Source organism: Crocodylus siamensis, chromosome 1, assembly GCF_052110815.1.
Source record: "Crocodylus siamensis isolate JL-2025a chromosome 1, ASM5211081v1, whole genome shotgun sequence".
In the NCBI taxonomy this organism is placed as follows: Eukaryota; Metazoa; Chordata; order Crocodylia; family Crocodylidae; genus Crocodylus; species Crocodylus siamensis.
This window is the reverse complement of record NC_143395.1, coordinates 156,023,823-156,041,918: the sequence shown is the minus strand read 5'-3', so window position 1 is coordinate 156,041,918 and position 18,096 is coordinate 156,023,823. Positions and strand designations below refer to the sequence as shown.

At 44.7% G+C, this 18,096-nt stretch overlaps 1 protein-coding gene across 1 annotated transcript in view; it reads right to left on the bottom strand.

Annotated features, from left to right (window-relative positions):
• DNAH8 (dynein axonemal heavy chain 8) overlaps window positions 1–18,096 on the bottom strand; it is a 329,691-nt gene that overhangs the window by 271,603 nt on the left and 39,992 nt on the right. Inside the window, exons 13-17 of the mRNA XM_090046651.1 lie at window positions 13,976–14,173; window positions 6,803–6,879; window positions 6,331–6,430; window positions 5,125–5,244; window positions 739–874 (exon numbers count right to left, since the gene is read on the bottom strand). Of these exons, the coding sequence (XP_089902777.1) occupies window positions 739–874; window positions 5,125–5,244; window positions 6,331–6,430; window positions 6,803–6,879; window positions 13,976–14,173 (631 nt within the window). The remainder of the gene's footprint in view (window positions 1–738; window positions 875–5,124; window positions 5,245–6,330; window positions 6,431–6,802; window positions 6,880–13,975; window positions 14,174–18,096) is intronic.

Genomic DNA, 18,096 nt, shown 5'->3' with positions numbered 1-18,096 from the left:
GTCAGACTCCATCTCCCAGCATCTCCTGCCTGTGTTGCTATGGCCAGTTTCCATGGAGACCCTAGCAGTAGCACAGCCATGAGCGGCAGGGCAGAGTTTCCATGGAGACCGGCCCCAGCAGTGCTGGCAGGGCACGCAGCTGGGCAGGGATGCATTCCAGGGACAAGATCTTACAGTGGTGACAGCATGGTCTACAGCCAGGGCAGAGCTGCAATCTGCTACCTACACGCCCCTGCCTGGGGTGTGCAGGCAGCAGATTGCAGCTCTGATCCACCTCCAAACCATGCTGTCACAGCCGCAAGATCCCATCCCTGGAGCAGCTCCCTACCTAGCCATGCACCCTGCCGCCCTGTGCTGTTGCTGCACTGCTGCTACCAGGGTTCTTCATAGATACCAGCCAAAGCAACATGGGCAGGGGCTCCTGAGAAATGGAGTTTGCGACGTGCCTGACCAGCCCTCAGGCTGGACTTTGCCCACCCCTGATATATAAGGTGACTCCTGCATCCATACCTTGTTCTGTCAGTCATTTGGGTACAAACCTTCATGCTTTCCCACATACTAGGATTGTAAAGGTATTTAAAAGAGTTTAATCTATTTGAGTTGATTTATGTAAATTTAGAATTTGTCACCAACAGATAAGAAGAAATCATTTAAATAAAAGATCACTGCAGCCAGAAAAAGAATAATGTGGAAAAGAAGCACACACTTCTTATAATTCTTGCATATTTAACTACTCACCATATTGTAGCTGTGAAATTTCCTTCACCCAAGCATTGTGATAGAGTACCTCAAATTCCACTAATACGTAAGAAATTTTATTGAATGATCGAACCACTGCTTTTCCCTCTGGGCTTGTCAAAATATCTGAATTTTTCTATTAAAACATTGTAACTTAGATTTAGAAATAAATCAATCAGTAGCATAACTTCATTTTAAACATTTTCATTTAACAGTGTTTACTATAAACAATTGAAGCTTCTAATCTCATAAATGAAATGTATATATAAATAACACTTATCAGGTAGTTTATGACCCACTGAAGCCAATAATAACTTAAAATTATGACCTGCTGAAGTCAATAGGAAATTGCCATAAGTAATAACAAAAGCTGTGTTTTTTTAAAAGAATAAATTAAAAAATGACAACTTTATATACTGCAGCGAGCACCTGTAAATTCCCACTGAAATAGATATCAGTAATATTCAAGGTTTAGCACAATACCAATAAAAATAGTTACTTACCTTCCAGTAACTAGGGTTCCCAGAAATGTGCCTTGGTGCACCTGAACACCCAGTACTGGAGGCCAGAATATTCTAAGTAGTAATGCCCACTGGCTCATGCTTGCATTCTATCTGTGTTTACCTACTTCTCCACCCCATAACATGTGAATGCTGAGCAAGACCAATCACCTGAATTTCTGCATCAACAAGAATCCATCTGATTATGAAATATGATACAGTATAGAGCAAATATGGGGACACATACAGAAAACAAATTTCAAAGAACATCAGTTACTGGAATGTTACCTTTTTTTCTTCAAGTTATTATCCACATATATATTGATATTACATTTATTGAGACACCCAGGCTAGGGACAGACATTCAAAAAGCCCAAGTGTGAAGGAGTGACAGAAAGTAAACAAAAGCCCCGAGGTGCCTTACGTGCGGGGCAGGGTAGGTCAGGAGAAGAAAAGCAGCTGGCAACAGACAGGGGAAGTGAAAGCAAGGAACACTTACAGCCTAGATGGCTGGTGGGGCCACTGCTGGAGACTGGAAGAAAAAAGAAGCAATTGCCACACTTCCGGAGCAGCATATCATTCCAGATTGGAGGAGGGAGGTATTTCCTGCCCCAGAGAGGGGCAGAAGAGGTCAATTACAACAAGTTTGCCTGGGAACTGGCTGAGGCCACATGCTACAGGACCATGGTTGTCATGGGTGACTTAAGTTACCCAGACATCTCGTAGGAGGATCACTCAGCAAAATCCGAGCAGTTGCAAAGCTTCCTCTCATGCATGGATGACCTCTACCTGACTCAAGAAGTCTACGGGCCAACAAGAGGCAAAGCACTGCTTGATCTGGTATTGGCTACTGGGGATGACCTAATCGGTGACCTAGTGATTGATGGGAAGCTGGGTGACAGCAACCACGAGCTGATCACCTTCACCATCCGCCGTAAAGCTGGCAAGTCAGTCACCAACACTGAAGTCCTTGACTTCAGGAAAGCCAACTCTGACAAGCTCAGGAGGCTTGTCAGTGAGGCCCTAAGAGACCATGACCCCAGGGGGAGGGGAGTCCAGGAAGAGTCATTGCTCTTCAAAAGGAGTGATCCTCAACACACAAACTAATTCTATTCCATCTCAGAGCAAAGGCAGCAAGAGGGCACGGCAGCTCCCCTGGCTCTCCAGGGATCTAGCAGACCTCCTAAAGCTAAAAAGTAAGGCCTACAAAGGATGGACGTTGGGATTCACCTCCAAGGAGGAATATTCTGCACTGGTCCAGTCCTGCAGGGAGCAACAAGGAAAGCCAAGGCTGCAACTGAACTCCAACTAGCTTCAAGCATCAAGGACAATCAAAAGTCCTTTTTCAGATATGTGGGGAGCCAGAGGAAAAGCAAGGGCAACACTGGACATCTGCTGAACCAAATGGGACAACTGACAATTGACACCCAGGAAAAAGCCAACCTATTAAATGGGTACTTTGAGTTGGTCTTTCATCAGTCCCATGGGACGGCCATGCCCGCTACAGAACAGGAAGGTCCGGGTGAGGAAGATCCCCTGTCCTCCTCCAAAGCCAACCTCATGAAGGAACACCTTGAGAAGCTGGATACCTTCAAGTCAACTGGCCCTGACAATCTATGCCCCAGGGTATTCAAGGAGCTGGCGAGCATCATAGCCCAACCCCTGGCATGGATCTTTGAGAACTCCTGGTGCTCTGGTGTAGTACCCGAAGACTGGAAGAAGGCCAATGTGGTGCCTATCTTCAAGAAAGGGAGGAGAGTGGATCCGGCAAACTACAGGCCCATGAGCCTGACTTCTATCCCAGGGAAGATCTCCTTAAGGAGATGATCCTCCAAGCCGAAAGGGAGGTAATCCCAACATGGATCAAAGGGGGCAAGAGGGTGCAAAAGCCCCCATGGCTCACCAAAAGCATCCGGGAACATGTGGCACTGGTCAGGCTGCAGTTCGAGTACTGCATCCAGTTCTGGGCACCGCACTTCAAGAGGGATCTGGCTAACCTTGAGAGGGTCCAGAGGAGGGCCACTCACATGGTCAGGGGCCACCAGGCCATGCCCTATGAAAACAGACTAAAGGGCCTGAATCTATTCAGCCTCCACAAGAGAAGACTGGGAGGAGATCTGGTGGCCATCTATAAAGTCACCAGGGGGGACCAGCAGAAAATAGGTGTGGCTCTGTTCCCCTGGGCACCACCTGGGATAACAAGGAATAATGACCACAAATTGATTGAGAGTATGTTCAGGCTTGAAATTAGGAGGAATTACTTAATGGTTAGGGCTGCCAGGCTCTGGAATGGTGGTGCATGTACAGCATGGCAAGATGTGCAATTTTTGGAGCATACCATTCCACATTTCAATTGTGTCATTATTTTAACATCTGCCAGGGCCCCAGAAATCTCAGATGAGGTCTAAATGAGACTATATCTGTGAAGGTGTCCAGTTGAAAAACCATTAAAGCTCGAATTTTTCCTATCTTATGGACAGAAGTAATATCAATCTAAAACAGTGTTTTCATGGAAAGAGGATGTAAAACCCTATTGCTAATCACTCAGATGGAGGACCCATCAGACCAACTATTTGCATAATATGTGATATTTTCAATATCACCCCAACTACAAGTGGGAGTTTCCTAGTGACATGGAAAATATGTACTGAATCCTTTATTAATCTATGAACTGTAAAGTATAGATTTCATAGACATTAGGGCTGGAAGGGACCTCAGAAGGTCATTGAGTCCAGCCCCCTGCCCCGGGGCAGGAAATCAGTTGGGGTCAAAGGATCCTAGCAAGATAAATGTCCAAATGCCTGTTAAAGGAGTCCAGAGTAGGTGCTTGCACCACCTCTGGTGGCAGTCTGTTTCAAGCCTTGGGGGCTCGGACAGTAAAGAAGTTCTTCCTTATGTCCAGCCAGAAAGGGTCTTGGAGGAGTTTGTGACCGTTTGACTTTGTGGTCCCTTGGGGAACTCTGGTGAACAGGCATTCTCCCAGATCCTGATGTATACCCCTTATATACTTGTAGGCAGCCACCAGGTCGCCTCTGAGCCTGCAGTTTTCCAGGCTGAAGAGTCCCATGGCTCTCAGCCTCTCATCATAAAGCCTGTTCTTCTTCCCTCTGATCATGTGCATGGCTCTCCTTTGGACTCGCTCAAGCTTCTCCACATCCTTTATAAATTGTGGAGCCCAGAACTGGATGCAGTACTACTCCAGCTGTGGCTTCACCAATGCCAAGTACATGGGGAGGAAAACATCCTGGGATTTGCTTGAGAAGTATCTATGGATGCAAGCCAGAGTTTTGCTCGCTTTACCGGCTGCAACATCACATTGGTGGCTCATCTTTATCTTGTGGTCAATCATGAAATTATGACCCCCAAGTCCCTTTCAGCCATGGTGCTAGCAAGCGTAGCACTGCCAAGCCTGTAAGGATACTGTGGGTTTTTCTTCCCAAGGTGGAGTACCTTGCATTTCTTGGTGTTGAACGCCATCAGGTTTTCATCTGCCCATTTTCTGAGCCTGTCAAGATCAGCCTGAATCACCCTCCTGTCCTTGGTTGTGGATGCTTTACCCCAAAGTTTGGTGTCATCAACAAACTTGGCCAGTCCACTTCCGATACCAATGTCCACATCATAAATGAAGATGTTAAAGAGTATAGGCCCAAGGACAGAGTATGAAATACTGTGATTCTGAAATCATGGAAGACAGGTAGATACAATTTTCTATGTCTAGCATCTAATAACTGGGGGTCACCTTTAAATTTAAGTCATCTTAGATTCAGTTAAATATGGCAATAACCAGAGGTGTCTTGGTCATTGGGCAAAAAGTAAACTAAATATTGATTCTTTTAGGACCTATGAAATACATAATATTTCCCATCATCAGTGATGATCAACTTACAAAGAAATAGTTGATTGGTTCACTTATCCGTCTGAAGAGCTGCCTTACCCACAGTATCTTTCCTGATACAGGGGGCATGTTTCGAGCAAGAGGAGGGTCATCTTTTTGGGTCTGGTAAAGCTACAATATATTCATAATTAATAAATGCAAGTATAAAAATTGTTAACAAATTAAAAGGTGTATTTATAATGCTTTAGATTAATGCTTCTCTGTCCAAATCTAGGGAGGAAATAGAGCTACTACTAATATTTCTGTGGTATTATATTCAGAACAATTATAACTTTTTCATCAAATCCCATTTATATTTGCTGAGAGAAAAAAATACTGTCTTTATTTTTCTGAGATGTAAACTTTGGCACTATTTTGGGGATATACTTTTTCTTTCCCTGTTTTGTTTTTATGTGATAGTGTGGATAAGAGTGCATACCTAAGACAGCTGTCATGCATCTAAGCTGTGAGGGAACCAAATTCATAACTTTAGATAGCATTATACAAAGGAATATGTTCCTACCAAACCTATGTCATCCTCCTGACTCCTCTAAAATATATGTGTAGATATAACTGTCACTGATCTTTTTTCTCCCCCACTAACTCAAGAATCTAACAAAAGACTCCAAAACTCTGAAGAATAAAAACAAATAGTAAAGTTTCCTAGGCAGACAATCATTTTGAAGAACAGTTTCTTCAATAAATAAACATATTTTTCTTTTTTAAATATACTACATATATTTATTCTACTTTAATGCCCCTTTATTCTGACAAAATAGTATATGGTGGTCTTCTATAAATGAGAATTAAAGCCGTACACATCAAAATATAACAAGTCAAAAAGTATGTATGACATCAACTCTGGTCTAGTATTTATATGTGTAAAAATGGATATATAGTTATTCTCAAATGTTAATATATTTTTTACTTTGCCTGCCTCAATAATAATTATTACTACTATTAACTTTAAAACATTTTATAAGGGAGAATTCCTCCAGATGCCCCAAGAAGAAAGACTACATCAGGTTAGCTTATCTACTTTTGGACAGGCTATTTTCTATAATAGGAGAAAGGAAAAAGTAGCAATTAAACTTTGACTCTGGGCCAATAATATAGACTGAAAAATTAAGTAGGAATTATTTAGATAAGAGGTGAAATATTAGAAAATTTATTCTTATAAACTTATTAAAATTTTCTGATTGTAGAGAAATGTATTACCTTTTTAGTAGCTTCAAGTTCTGCTACATAATGCTGAAGAATAAGACCAACAGTATGTGATATTTCTTGCTGAAGACAGGGCATGTTCAGTTTCTGAAACCTATATTGGTTTATGATTAAAGAATTTAGAATATATTCATTTAAATTGTATTTTATAGCTGTTTTATCCCAAATAAAAACTCTGGGGTATACATATTCATATAGCACAAAGTGGCATACAAAAGCACAACTCAGAATATTTCAACTTCTCTCATCCAAAAACGTAAACCCTAGCTTTTCTGAGATTTGTTTGATATTACCTAAAAAATATTGAGGGTAATTTTAAAGATATGTTAAAAAGTCAATAACATTCCTTGGCCTGTCAAAGATTTCATGGTCCATAAAATCACAACTATATTATCCTAGACTAGGTGATTTGTGATACAATTAACTATACTATTAATAGATATTTTGTAAGCATAACAACTGTTACCTTTGAAGCAACTGAAGTGCATGCTGAGAAGACAAAATTTTTCCAAAACAACTACTCATAAAAGTCTGTATCTGCACCTATGACAAATAGGAATATTTCTAGATATCTTATAGTTCACGGCTACGATTTCTATGATGACTAATAATATGTATACTTGTATTCCCATTTACTCTATGATACTTTCTTAATATATTACTTTTTAATTTTTTTCTCTTTAACAAGCACATGAAAACACACATGAAAATACAAGAGAAAATGGGGAAGGATCACAACAAGAAATCATTGTTGCTTCTACATAATTTCAAATCTTGTGTTTCTATTTTATTAATGTTCAATACGAAAAGTATTTTTCTAACTACTTTTTATTTTGAATTCAGATCCTGAGGAATCCAGGGATGCAAATACAAATGTCAGTTTATTTTCTGCAAAGGAAAAGACATAAACAATCAATAATGTAATAAGGGGGAGCAAGCAGGGAACCAACCCCAGGCAACAACTATGAGGCGGTCCCAGAATCTACCCCCTGGGAGTCCAACACAACAGGGCAGCCTATATTGCTGGATTAAAAGAAATGGGCAGCACAGCCCCGCACTCAGCTGTGTATCTGAGGGCCAGGGGATGACTGGAATGGTGTTTCCCTTGCCCAAGAGAGATTTTCTCACAGTAGGCGCAATCCTGTACTCAGCAGCATTTCTGGCCAGGGCAGGGAGTCAGGGGGTGCAAACAGGGTCCCACAGGTAGCTCCCAAGGAGCCCATGCCATGAGATTACTACCACCAGATTCTGCTGCTGCCTCCCAGGTTCTCTGCACATGGAAGGCACCTGGGACCTGAACAAGAGCATACTGCCATGGAAAGCTTATCTAAGTCTCTCAACCATGCACTTGGTTCAGTAAAATATATCGCCCACAAAAATCCTTGCTTCTCTCATATTTCCTAGACCATCACAGTTACAAAAGTACTCGAACACTGTATCTGTGATAGTTTTAAAAACTAAAGAACACTTTGCACGTTTGCCAGAAATTAATTATGACATTCTTTTTATTCAGTTTCTACATTGTAATTTTATTTGGTGTGTAACAGGTCTGGCGCACTGGAGCCTTTCTGTTGGTGGCTCCGCATTCCTGTCTTGGGCTAACCACCTGCTTACTCGCCTGCCATGCCTTGATCTTACTTGATTGAGTGATGTAATTAGCGGGAGGCTGCCCACTTTATATGCCCAGTGTCAGGGGGCGCTACCTGCGTCTCCTTTTCCTCCCCTACACCGCAGCCCAAGCCTCGCAGATGGTACTTGACAGGGTTTGCCCTATGCCTTGGCCCTCTTCTTTACTTCCGGGGCCCTCTCTGCCCCTCTCGCTCCGGGGCTCCTCTCTGCCCCCCCTCGTTCCGTGGCTCCCTACTGCCCCCTCTCCGGGGCTTCTCGCTGCCCCCTCTCGCTCCGGGGCTCCTCTCTGCCCCCCCTCGTTCTGTGGCTCCCTACTGCCCCCTCTCTGGGGCTTCTCGCTGCCCCCTCTCACTCTGGGGCTCCCGGGCTGGGGCCAATGTGCCCCCAAACAATGCTGCGCCCTCTCTGGTGCCAGGAAACCCCTGGCATCCCTATGAGGCCTCCTCCACCCCTAATAGCCTCACCCAGTCCTCCAGTTAAATAGTAAACACAAAACACAAAACCCCTGGGCTATAATGTAAACAAAACCGCTCGGTCAAAAATCCATGTTCTGTCCCTACCAGAAAAATACTTCATCTCCGCTGCAACCAGAGGATGCTCCTGCAGTCTATCTTCCCCCTTTCCCTGCATGCTGGCCGAGCTTCCCCCTGCTTGGCCGCCGGAGGGGAACTGCTCACCTGGCCTTATGCTTGGGCTTAAGAAGTGGTCAAGCCCTGCCCCTTCCTGTCAGCTGACCCCCTTGGTTTCCCTGGCAACCAGCACCTGTGGTGCCCTAGTGACTGGCAGTTGAGCCTCCCCCTTCTCACCACTAGGGGTCTCTCCTGCCATTTCTGCTTTTAGGTGCAGGGCACCCTTGTGCACTGCAACATGGTGAAATATTGGTTCAGATTTTTTGTTGCATGCACCAAATCTCTGTTCAACAGAGCAGAAAAAAGGGGTCATTGAAGAGCCTATTACAATTCTGTGCATTTGCAGATACATTTGTTTCAGTTTTGGAACTCAGTTTAGACTAGAAGTACTAAATCACAACATCTGTCTGCCAAAAGCAGTACTGTGGTGTTTGGTGAATGGGCAGGATCTACCTCCTGAAGTCTACCTCCTCTCACCAAGCTTACCTGCTCCTAACATATCTGCAGAAAACAACTCTATACATACAGTTAGAAGTAGCAAAAGCAAAAAACAAACCATGCATCTCTATGCCCATGCATGATTCTTCTTAGTATGTATTTCTAAGAGATATGTCCAGTCAAGTTTAAATTTCCCAATTTGCTGACTTTTCAATGCTTCCTTCAAGAAAGTCCTTCATCATCTACTATATTTCAATGTGAGGAAATTACTCCTGTATACCAGCCTAAAATTTTCCTTTAATTCATTTTGTTCTCAAACATATTTCTGCTCCTATATATTTTCCATAACTCTTCCTTTTCCTTATCTTGTATCCTTATAAGTATGCAATCTATTATTTTTATCATAGCTCTTCTAACACTAGTTATCATTCAGCTAAAACTAGATACATATATGCACTTTTAGCACTAAAGACAGTAGGCTACTGCATCTTGTGCCATGTTAAGGTGATTCTGGGTATGTAACTCCAAAATGCCTTAGCTTTATGCATTACAAGCTCCTGCTTCATTTATAACCCACCGTCTCCCCTACATTTCTTAAAACAATTATATTTTTCAGGTATCTCCCATAAATATTTATGTTTTATATTGAGGTGGCCAACCTGCAGCTACTAGTGGAACAGGAAGCTTGTGTGTGTGTGTGTGGCATGTAGCAGCTCACAGAAAGCACAGGCAGCACAGCAGCATGTAGGACAAGAAACGGAAGGCAGAGCAGGAGATCAAGCAGAGGAAAGAGATTGGAATCAGTAAGACACCTGCCAAAAAGGTTGTCTCTTGCTGTTTTATATTATTTATCTCCAAAGATATCAGCCTGCGTTCATGGAGATATCAAATGGCTCTGGTTCTAGGTCTTCTCAAGTGGCTTGGGCAAATATCTAAACTAGACTTTTATGCAAAAGACAGGTGGCACCATCACAATTACCAGTTAGCAGTTGGTTGGTCCCCAACTTCTGGGGGACTAAATAGCTGGAGCCTGATTAAGACAGGGGCAGGAACTCAGGCACATTCCTATATTTAACATTTCCCGTGGCTACCTCTAGGTATCTCCTAATTTTCTGGATGGCCCTCCTGGGTTAAGTACAGACAGTCAAAAAGCCTGAGGATGAATCAATTCAGTCTTTGTAGGCAGTCTAAGCTCCAGAGATTAAACTGAGAAATAACTGGACACACATTCAGGAAATGCAGCCATATGCAGCCAAATGCAGAGGCTCAGGCCAGAAGGCAGGGCGCACTACAGCACAGCTGTCTGGTACATAGCCAGCATAGGCTGTGTATTCACTTCCTCTTCTTACTATCCTTGATGTCTCTGGGATTTGAGGTCCAGAATCACAGAAGCAGGAATCTTCAGGGATGCTCTTCACTTCCTCTTCCTGCTTCCAGGTGCCTCTGGGATTTGTAGTCCACAGTCAGAGCCAGCAGTAACTTTCAATACATTTAGCAGGGCAGTTTGCCGGGGGGGGGGGGGGAGTCCCTGCCTTCCCCACTCCCCACAACCCTTCTCAGCTGGAGAAGACAGCACAGCCCAGCCCAGAGCTGAAAAGCTTGCTGGAATGCTGGGAGACTCTGATTTAACTTAAACCAGGAAGGGGTCTGGGACAGAAGTTTCATAAACCAGCTTGACCCAAATCAGTTAAGTCTGATACTACATTCCACTAGGTTTATCTTGAACCAGTTCCAGCCATTTTGAAATTGGTTTATATGCACTGAACTTCTGTTCTGTTACAGGTTTAAAAAAATTTCTGATAATTTAAACCAGTTTACATGCAACTTCTGTCCCTAGCCCTGATTTACCTGCTACTCCTTACTGTCTTGTAGCAGGGGCCCAGTTGAACTCTGTACTTATCAGGACAAAGTCCACCAGCACGTTCCAAGGTCAGCAGATCCCCAGCCATGTTCACAGGGAAATGGTGAGCCCACGCTTCTGGGGCAAGCCCCACAGCACTGCTGGGTAGGCAGCCAGTGCACAGCAGGCATTTCCTGAGCCCTGCACCCAGAACAGGGTGGGGATCAAAACCCCAGCCCCACAGGAGCTCGGGCTGCAGCTCCAAGAAAGAACAGGCAGCTAGTGCATGGAGCACCACCTGGGGTTTGGAGGCAGCAGCTGCAAGGGATAATGAGCCCCTCAGGGGCTCCAAACACCTGCCAGCAGCAGGGCACATGGAGGTGCACAAAGAACCGGATTGGCTTACACTGGCCTGGATACCCTTAAGAAAGTCTGCACCGACACCAAGACAGGGGGAATGCATAGCCTGCTGAGGAGTCTCATCACATTTTCCCATGGAGGCAGAGGACCAGGAACCCAGGACAGTGCACATCTCAGCTCTCCAGACTGACACCAGACAACTGTACTGTTGGGATGAGCCATGTACCTCTAGGGGCTAAGCCAGGGTTTGTAACACCGTTGGCCCCACATTATTCCATGGGCTTGCCCACAACAGGCAAGACCATACAAACTAAGCCCAAACAGGGCTACCCCTGTCCAACTCAGACTGATGGAAGGCAACCAAAGCACCCATAGGGCCAGAGAAAGGCCTAGGGTACAGTCACTTGAGTTATTATTTAGTTTATGTGCTTCTTTATACAGGCCAAGCCCAGGTAAGCGCAGAACTTGCAGCAAACCTCAGCAATCATAAGTGAAATGCACCAGCTTCAGACAACTCAGCTGTTTCTCTCTATGCCTGAGCTGCAGGGCAAGCTCTCAGGCCAGCCAAATATGTATATTCAGCACCAAGTGGCACCCTAAGTGTTGGCACAGTACAGGATAGGGCCATGGGGCCTGACAGCCCTGTACTCAGTGAGACTGGGCCATGGGGATACAAGTTCACTCAGTTCTAGCACCCAGTAGAGATTGCCTGATTCTCGCCTGCCACGTCTTGATTTTGAAATTTGTCTTAGTCAAGAGATGGTCCACTTCTGCTGCATGTAGTCCTGGATGAGCTGGGTCCAGTTCTTCTCTCCCCTACGCCCTGTCCAAATGCCACCCTGTTCTTACAGGATTCATTGTGCCCTTGGTTCTCAATGGGTACTCTTCTTCACCCCTGCAGACTCCCATTCATCTCAGGCCTGGTTTGTAGAGACTGCAACTGAGCCAGCCCTGCAATTGGTCAGTTGTGGCATGATGCGTGGAGGAAAAAAGGAGGACAACAGAAATGGTGAAACAAAACTCAGGTAAGTCTTGGCCAGTACGGTCACTGCTACCACAGACAGCATCCACTGGCCCTGAGATAATCCAGGCCTTAGGGCTGGGGGTCTTTCCTAAGTTCCCAGCCCTCCAAAAAGGAATAAAAGGCACCAAAAGGAAGTGTCACAGGGCGGGGACCCAGGAGCAGCCGTGATCTCTCCTGGCGCCCCCTACTGTGTCAAGTGGGTGTCCATGCACCCTCATTATCTCGCCTGCCACATCTTGCTGGAAAATATTATGAAAGGGAGGCTGCCTTTTACCCCCTTGAGCACAGTGCTCTTAGTTATCCCAGCCGGCATGACTAAACCAGCATTGGTTCGACTCTTCACACTTTTCCCAGGATTGCACCCCAGCCTCCCACGTTCTATGACCAAGTAAAGAAAAAGCAAAAGCAAAAACCTGCTCAGAGCACTGCTGGTTCTCCAGATGGCTCCTTCCTTCAGCGCATCTCCCTGCCAGTGTTCTCTGCTATCCCCACTGCTGCAGTCTTCGTGGTGGTGTTATAAATCAATGGAGCCCCTCCAGTCTTCCAAGGGGTAGTTCTGCTGGCTCGGAGCTCCTTTGCTGGTGTCTCAGTATTCCTGGCTTCCCATGCTCATCCAGTGTCTGTTTCTTCCCTGCCCCAGCCCTGGCAGCAGGCCACGAACACCCACACTGCCATTGGCAGGGCCAACCTTGATTGAGCAGCTGCTGATGAACCACAATGGCCAGCAGTCGTTCATCGTACTTGGCTCCTGCTGGGTTGGGAAGTTTCCCCTGGCTGTGAGCTTGGGAGAGTCCTTCCTCATTTCTTCACACCGAGTGGAAAGGTGTGTGGTGTAGGAGAGGAGGAGCCCCAAAGAAGACCTTGACATCTACTCATGCTAACCTTGGTATGATCTCTTTCTAAGCAAGTACTACCTCTAGATATCTCTTTTCAACTACATCAAGTCATGGCAGGAGAGATTTAAAGTGAGAGAGCAAGACATATGCTAAGTGTGTGGCACACAGGCCTCATCTCAGTGTGGCCACTTGGCCTGGGTCCCCTCTACACTTCTGTATAAAACTCTTATGATAGCAAAACGCGGTCAGGTGCCTTCCAACCTCGCCTTCCAACCATGCCATTGATTTCACCAGGATCCAAAACACCTAAACATCATCAATTGGATTGTTTTCCACAGCTAAGGTACCTAGATTTTAGATGTTGGGATGACAAGCTGCACCACCCTAAAGGGGATGGACAGCAATAATAAAGAATGCTTATCATACTCACATATTTATCTTCACAATATTTGTAAGATTTACTTAAATTTAGGCTATGATCTCAGATTCGACAATAAATTTCACTACTTTGAAACTGGACAGTTATGAATCAATGTTATTAACTGAGCACGTATTTCCAGAAGCTAACACACAAATCCTATGATATCAATGGAAACTATTCATATGAAAGACAGAAAATCAGACACACATTTGACAAACAAGTAGTCAAATATATCTCTGCTGCTAACCTTTAAATATTCTTAAGAAAGGTAAGTGGTTTAAGAATTATGTAAACATAAGTCCATTTAATAAATTGTGAATTTGGTGTTTTTTAGGTTGACAATAGAACCTAATGATATAGGCCCTTTCCAGTAAACACTCTCAGTGAATTCCAGGTAGTTTTGAATAAGTAACAGTGACAGAATTTTGCCCTGGGTAAGATACTAATAGCAATACTACCTACCTCTAAACCTCCGATTTTTGTTGAAAAGTCAACAAAATCTAAATCAAATTCTGATTTTCGTGGGTCAAGAATATCGTATTGTTTCTTCTGGACACTTTGGTAGATATTTTTGAATTTTATTGCCATAATATCTATACCTTCAATTGTAGATATACTCAGTGCAGAAAAAGTTTGTACTATAGTAATCATTTCTGTAATCTGAAATTAAAAAAAAAAAAAATTACACTCATATAACATTATGAATCAACTTTTGGTATTTCCTTTTAGCAAGGTAATAATTATATCCAGGTCTAATTAGACTAAATTCAGGCTAATGACTAATCTCTTCTTATAAACTACTATCCACAAGATATTATCATCCCAATCACTCTTCATCAAACATAACTAAACACAGCAGCCTCAACTTGCAACCTCAACCCTTACCATAATTTTTTCTACCATAATCGGCCACTCGGAGATGGGGCAAGATTCCCCTCAGTCTTACTGCCCCCTCTGCCTGCTTTACAGACAACAGCTTTTAGTTCAACCTTCTCACAGCTGCTACTGAGTTAAGGCTTTTACAGTACTGGTCTGCATACAATTAGGGCCTTGTTACACCTTACACAGTAAGCCAAACAAATGTTAATCAGCTTAGTGTTGTTCGACTTACTGGAGCAGTAATCACCTTAAGCTGAAAAATCATCTGTGATGAAACTGTGACTGTCCCTCACTTGTACTGCTGTCACTTGCCACTAGAAGTTTGGTGAGCAGGGTCAGGACTAGGAGCCTATAAGTAAAATGTTTCTTAGTGCAAACCAAATCAGTGCTGTCAGCCACAATATCTTCAATTTCTGTTATGTTTTGTAGTCTATTATATTTATTGGCATTGACTGCAATGCCAATAAATACAGTAGGGGCAGAACTGGCTCCCTGCTTCTGCCAGGCAGAGCCAGCATCACAGCCCCAGAGTGCCTGGTGACCGCAGTACCTCCTGCTGCCATCTGAACCAGCTCACTGCTTGAACTCTGAGAAGCACAATCCTTTTTTTCCTCCAGAGCCCCCTCCCCATTCTGCCCCTGCCTGGGCACCACCTGAGCTCCAAAAGTAATCAGGCTTCTTGGAGCTGAGGTGGTGTTTGACCAGGAGCGGGGTGGGGAGGGGGCGGGAGGGGAAGCTCTGGAGATAAAAAGGATTGGGCCCCTTGGAACTCAGCTGGCTAGGCTGCCAGCTGGCCAGGTGCCTTCTGAGCTCTGGAGAAAAGAGCTTTGGGCCCCTTGGAACCCAGATGGCACCCAGCCAGCTCAGGGGCCATCATTAGCCTGAGGAGCCCAGTCTTTTTTTCTTTGGAGCTCGCCTTCCCATGCTACCATGAGTGGTAACAGCAAGATAGTCTAGGCAGCAGCAGGAGGCACCATGACTTCCAGATGCCCCAGGGCTGCGCTCTGCCCAATGCCCCCAGGGGGCAAAGCACTGTGTCCAGCCCCGTTGCAACCCTGGTATCCCTACTTGCCCACTGCATCCTGGGATGCTGGAAGATTCATAGATGTTAAGGTTGGAAGGAACCTCAGTAGGTCATTGAGTCTGACCCCCTGCCCTGGGCAGGAAAGAGTGCTGGGGTCAGATGACCCCAGCTAGCTGCTTCTCCAGTCTCCTCTTGAAGACCATCAAGGTAGGGGAGAGTACCACCTCCCTTAGAAGCCCATTCCAGATTCTGGCAATCCTTATTGTGAAGAAGTTTTTTCTAATGTCCAACCTAAATCTGCTCTCCGTCAATCTGTGGCCATTGTTCCTAGTTACTTGAGGGGGTGTCCTAGTAAATACAGCATCTTCTATTTCCTGCTGCTCCCCCTAATGAATTTATAGGCAGCCACAAGATTGCCTCTCAGTTTTCTCTTGCAAAGGCTGAAGAAATTTAGGTCCCTCAGTTTCTCCTCGTAGAACCTTGCCTGTGGGCCTCTGACCATACAAGTGGCCCTCCTCTGAACCCTCTCAAGATTCTCCGCATCCCTCTTGAAGTGTGGCGTCCAAAACTGGATGCAGTACTCCAACTGTAGCCTGACCAGTGCCACATAGAGGGGAAGCATCATCTCCCTGGACCTGTTTGTCATACATCTGCTAATGCATGATAAAGTGCAGTTAGCCTTGTTGATCACTTTGTCACATTGAAGACTTCAACTTGGGTGGAACAGCTGTGGAAAGTGGCAATACTTTAATGAAACAGGAGCAAAATTAGGCAGATTAGAGATAATTCTGCCCTAGGGTGGTGTAATTAAACTGAATAATGAGTGCTTTAAGCCAGTTAAAATGTGTTAAGGTGCAGGAAATCCATGGCTTAAGGGCTCTAGAAATCACCTACAATCGCTGTGTAACAAGGGTCTTAAGCTGCAGTTGTGAGAGGGTGAACTGTAGCTGTTAGTTGCAGCTACAAGGGAAGGAGGGGAGTGAGGGTGATGAGAGGGTTCTGCTCCTGCTATGCATAGCTGGAGCCTCTAGCTCCTGCAGTGGCAGTACAACTCTGTCTCCCCCTTCACACCTTCTTTTCAAGGATTCTTTTTTCTTCATTCTGACTTCCCAAAATAAGGTGCTTGTGTTATTTCAGAGGTCTGGTATGTAAACTGCATTGTTTTTTTTTAAACAAGCTGGGACACAATAGGATGGACTTGAAAATTAAATTGAACCATCTATATTTAGGATATAGAGCAGTGTTTCCCAAACTTTTGATACCTGGAGCAAACTTTTCCCTGGATTAAAATTGGTGGCATACTTCACTCTTACACCTGAAAAGATACATTTACATTCCCCTCCCCCCCATCATATAAAATAACCCCCATATTTCATTTCCCTGGTAGAGGAAATTATACCAGTGATGAGATGTATTGTTAAAAAATAACTTGTAACTTTTCTGAATTTCATGGTACCTAGCTGAAAATTACTGAGATGGAGCTAAATTCAGAAAAGATATGGAAGGGAGCCTTGAGGGTAAAAAAAGTTAAAAACCACTTATCTAACTTGCCATTTAAGGGAGTTGGGGGCAAACTCTCATCCTGCTGCGCCCTGCTCTTTCCACTTTCTGCCCCTTCCCAACTCTTGTTCTGTACCTCAGGGGCTCCTCCAGTGTCTCACCCCTGTGCCCCTCTTGCTGGCCCCAGGAGCATGGGAGTGGAGCAGATGAGCTAGGCTGTGAACTGCAACTCTGCACATCCACCCACCCATGTACACAGAGCATGCTGCTGGCAGTGGAGGGGGGACTGGCAGAGAGGCTGCCTGGGTATGCAGAAGAGTGTAGGAAGGCAGAAGCAGGGGTGGCAGCCCCCACAGAAGCAGCCATAGGTGCTGCTGGAGTAGCTGGGGCAGGTGCCGGGTGCCCGATGGGAAAGGAGAGCATTCACCTCCTCATAGAGGGGGATCTTTCAACATACTTTCTTTGCTCTGTCCAGTGGCACACCTTTTGAGAATCACTGGTATAGAGATTAGAAGTGATGACTGAAATAAACAAACCAGAAGGATAATACGAGGGTAGTGGTGAGAAGTAGTAGCATAAATGTAAAGTCCAAAGAAAAAGAAGCAGTTAAACAAAAACAAATATTTTTCTCTGTATTTATTCATGTATTGTTTACTGGTTTTTTTATTCATTCAGTCCCTACATCTACTCTAAGAAGCCATGTATTTATTTGATTCACTGAGGCATTACACTGATCACCAAGTCTGGAGCAGGTCATCTTGAAAGCTTTCTGTCCTCCAGATCCCAACTGTATCAAGTTTTTATTTATGGCAGAAAACTTTAGCCAGTTTGGCAATATTTGTGAGTGAGGACAAAAACACCACTGAATCTCAAAATCTATTCACCTTGTTACTATCATAAGACTTGTGGTTGGGGGGACAGGGGTGGGAGGGGGCAGTGCTAGGCTGGCCTTGTTGCTGTCTCCTACTGGCTCCCCCTGGGTCATGCTGCCCCTTGCTCCTGTCATCTTTGACAGGCAGCCAGGAGAAGATAAATATATATTTTCTAAATCTGCAGGTCCTGTGGGCCAGATAGAATGGCCTGGCAGGCCAAATCCAGCCCACAGACCATATTTTGCCCACCCCTGGGCTAGAGGCTGAGCTCTGCCCAGGGCAGGACATAAGGTCAGTGCTTCATAGAG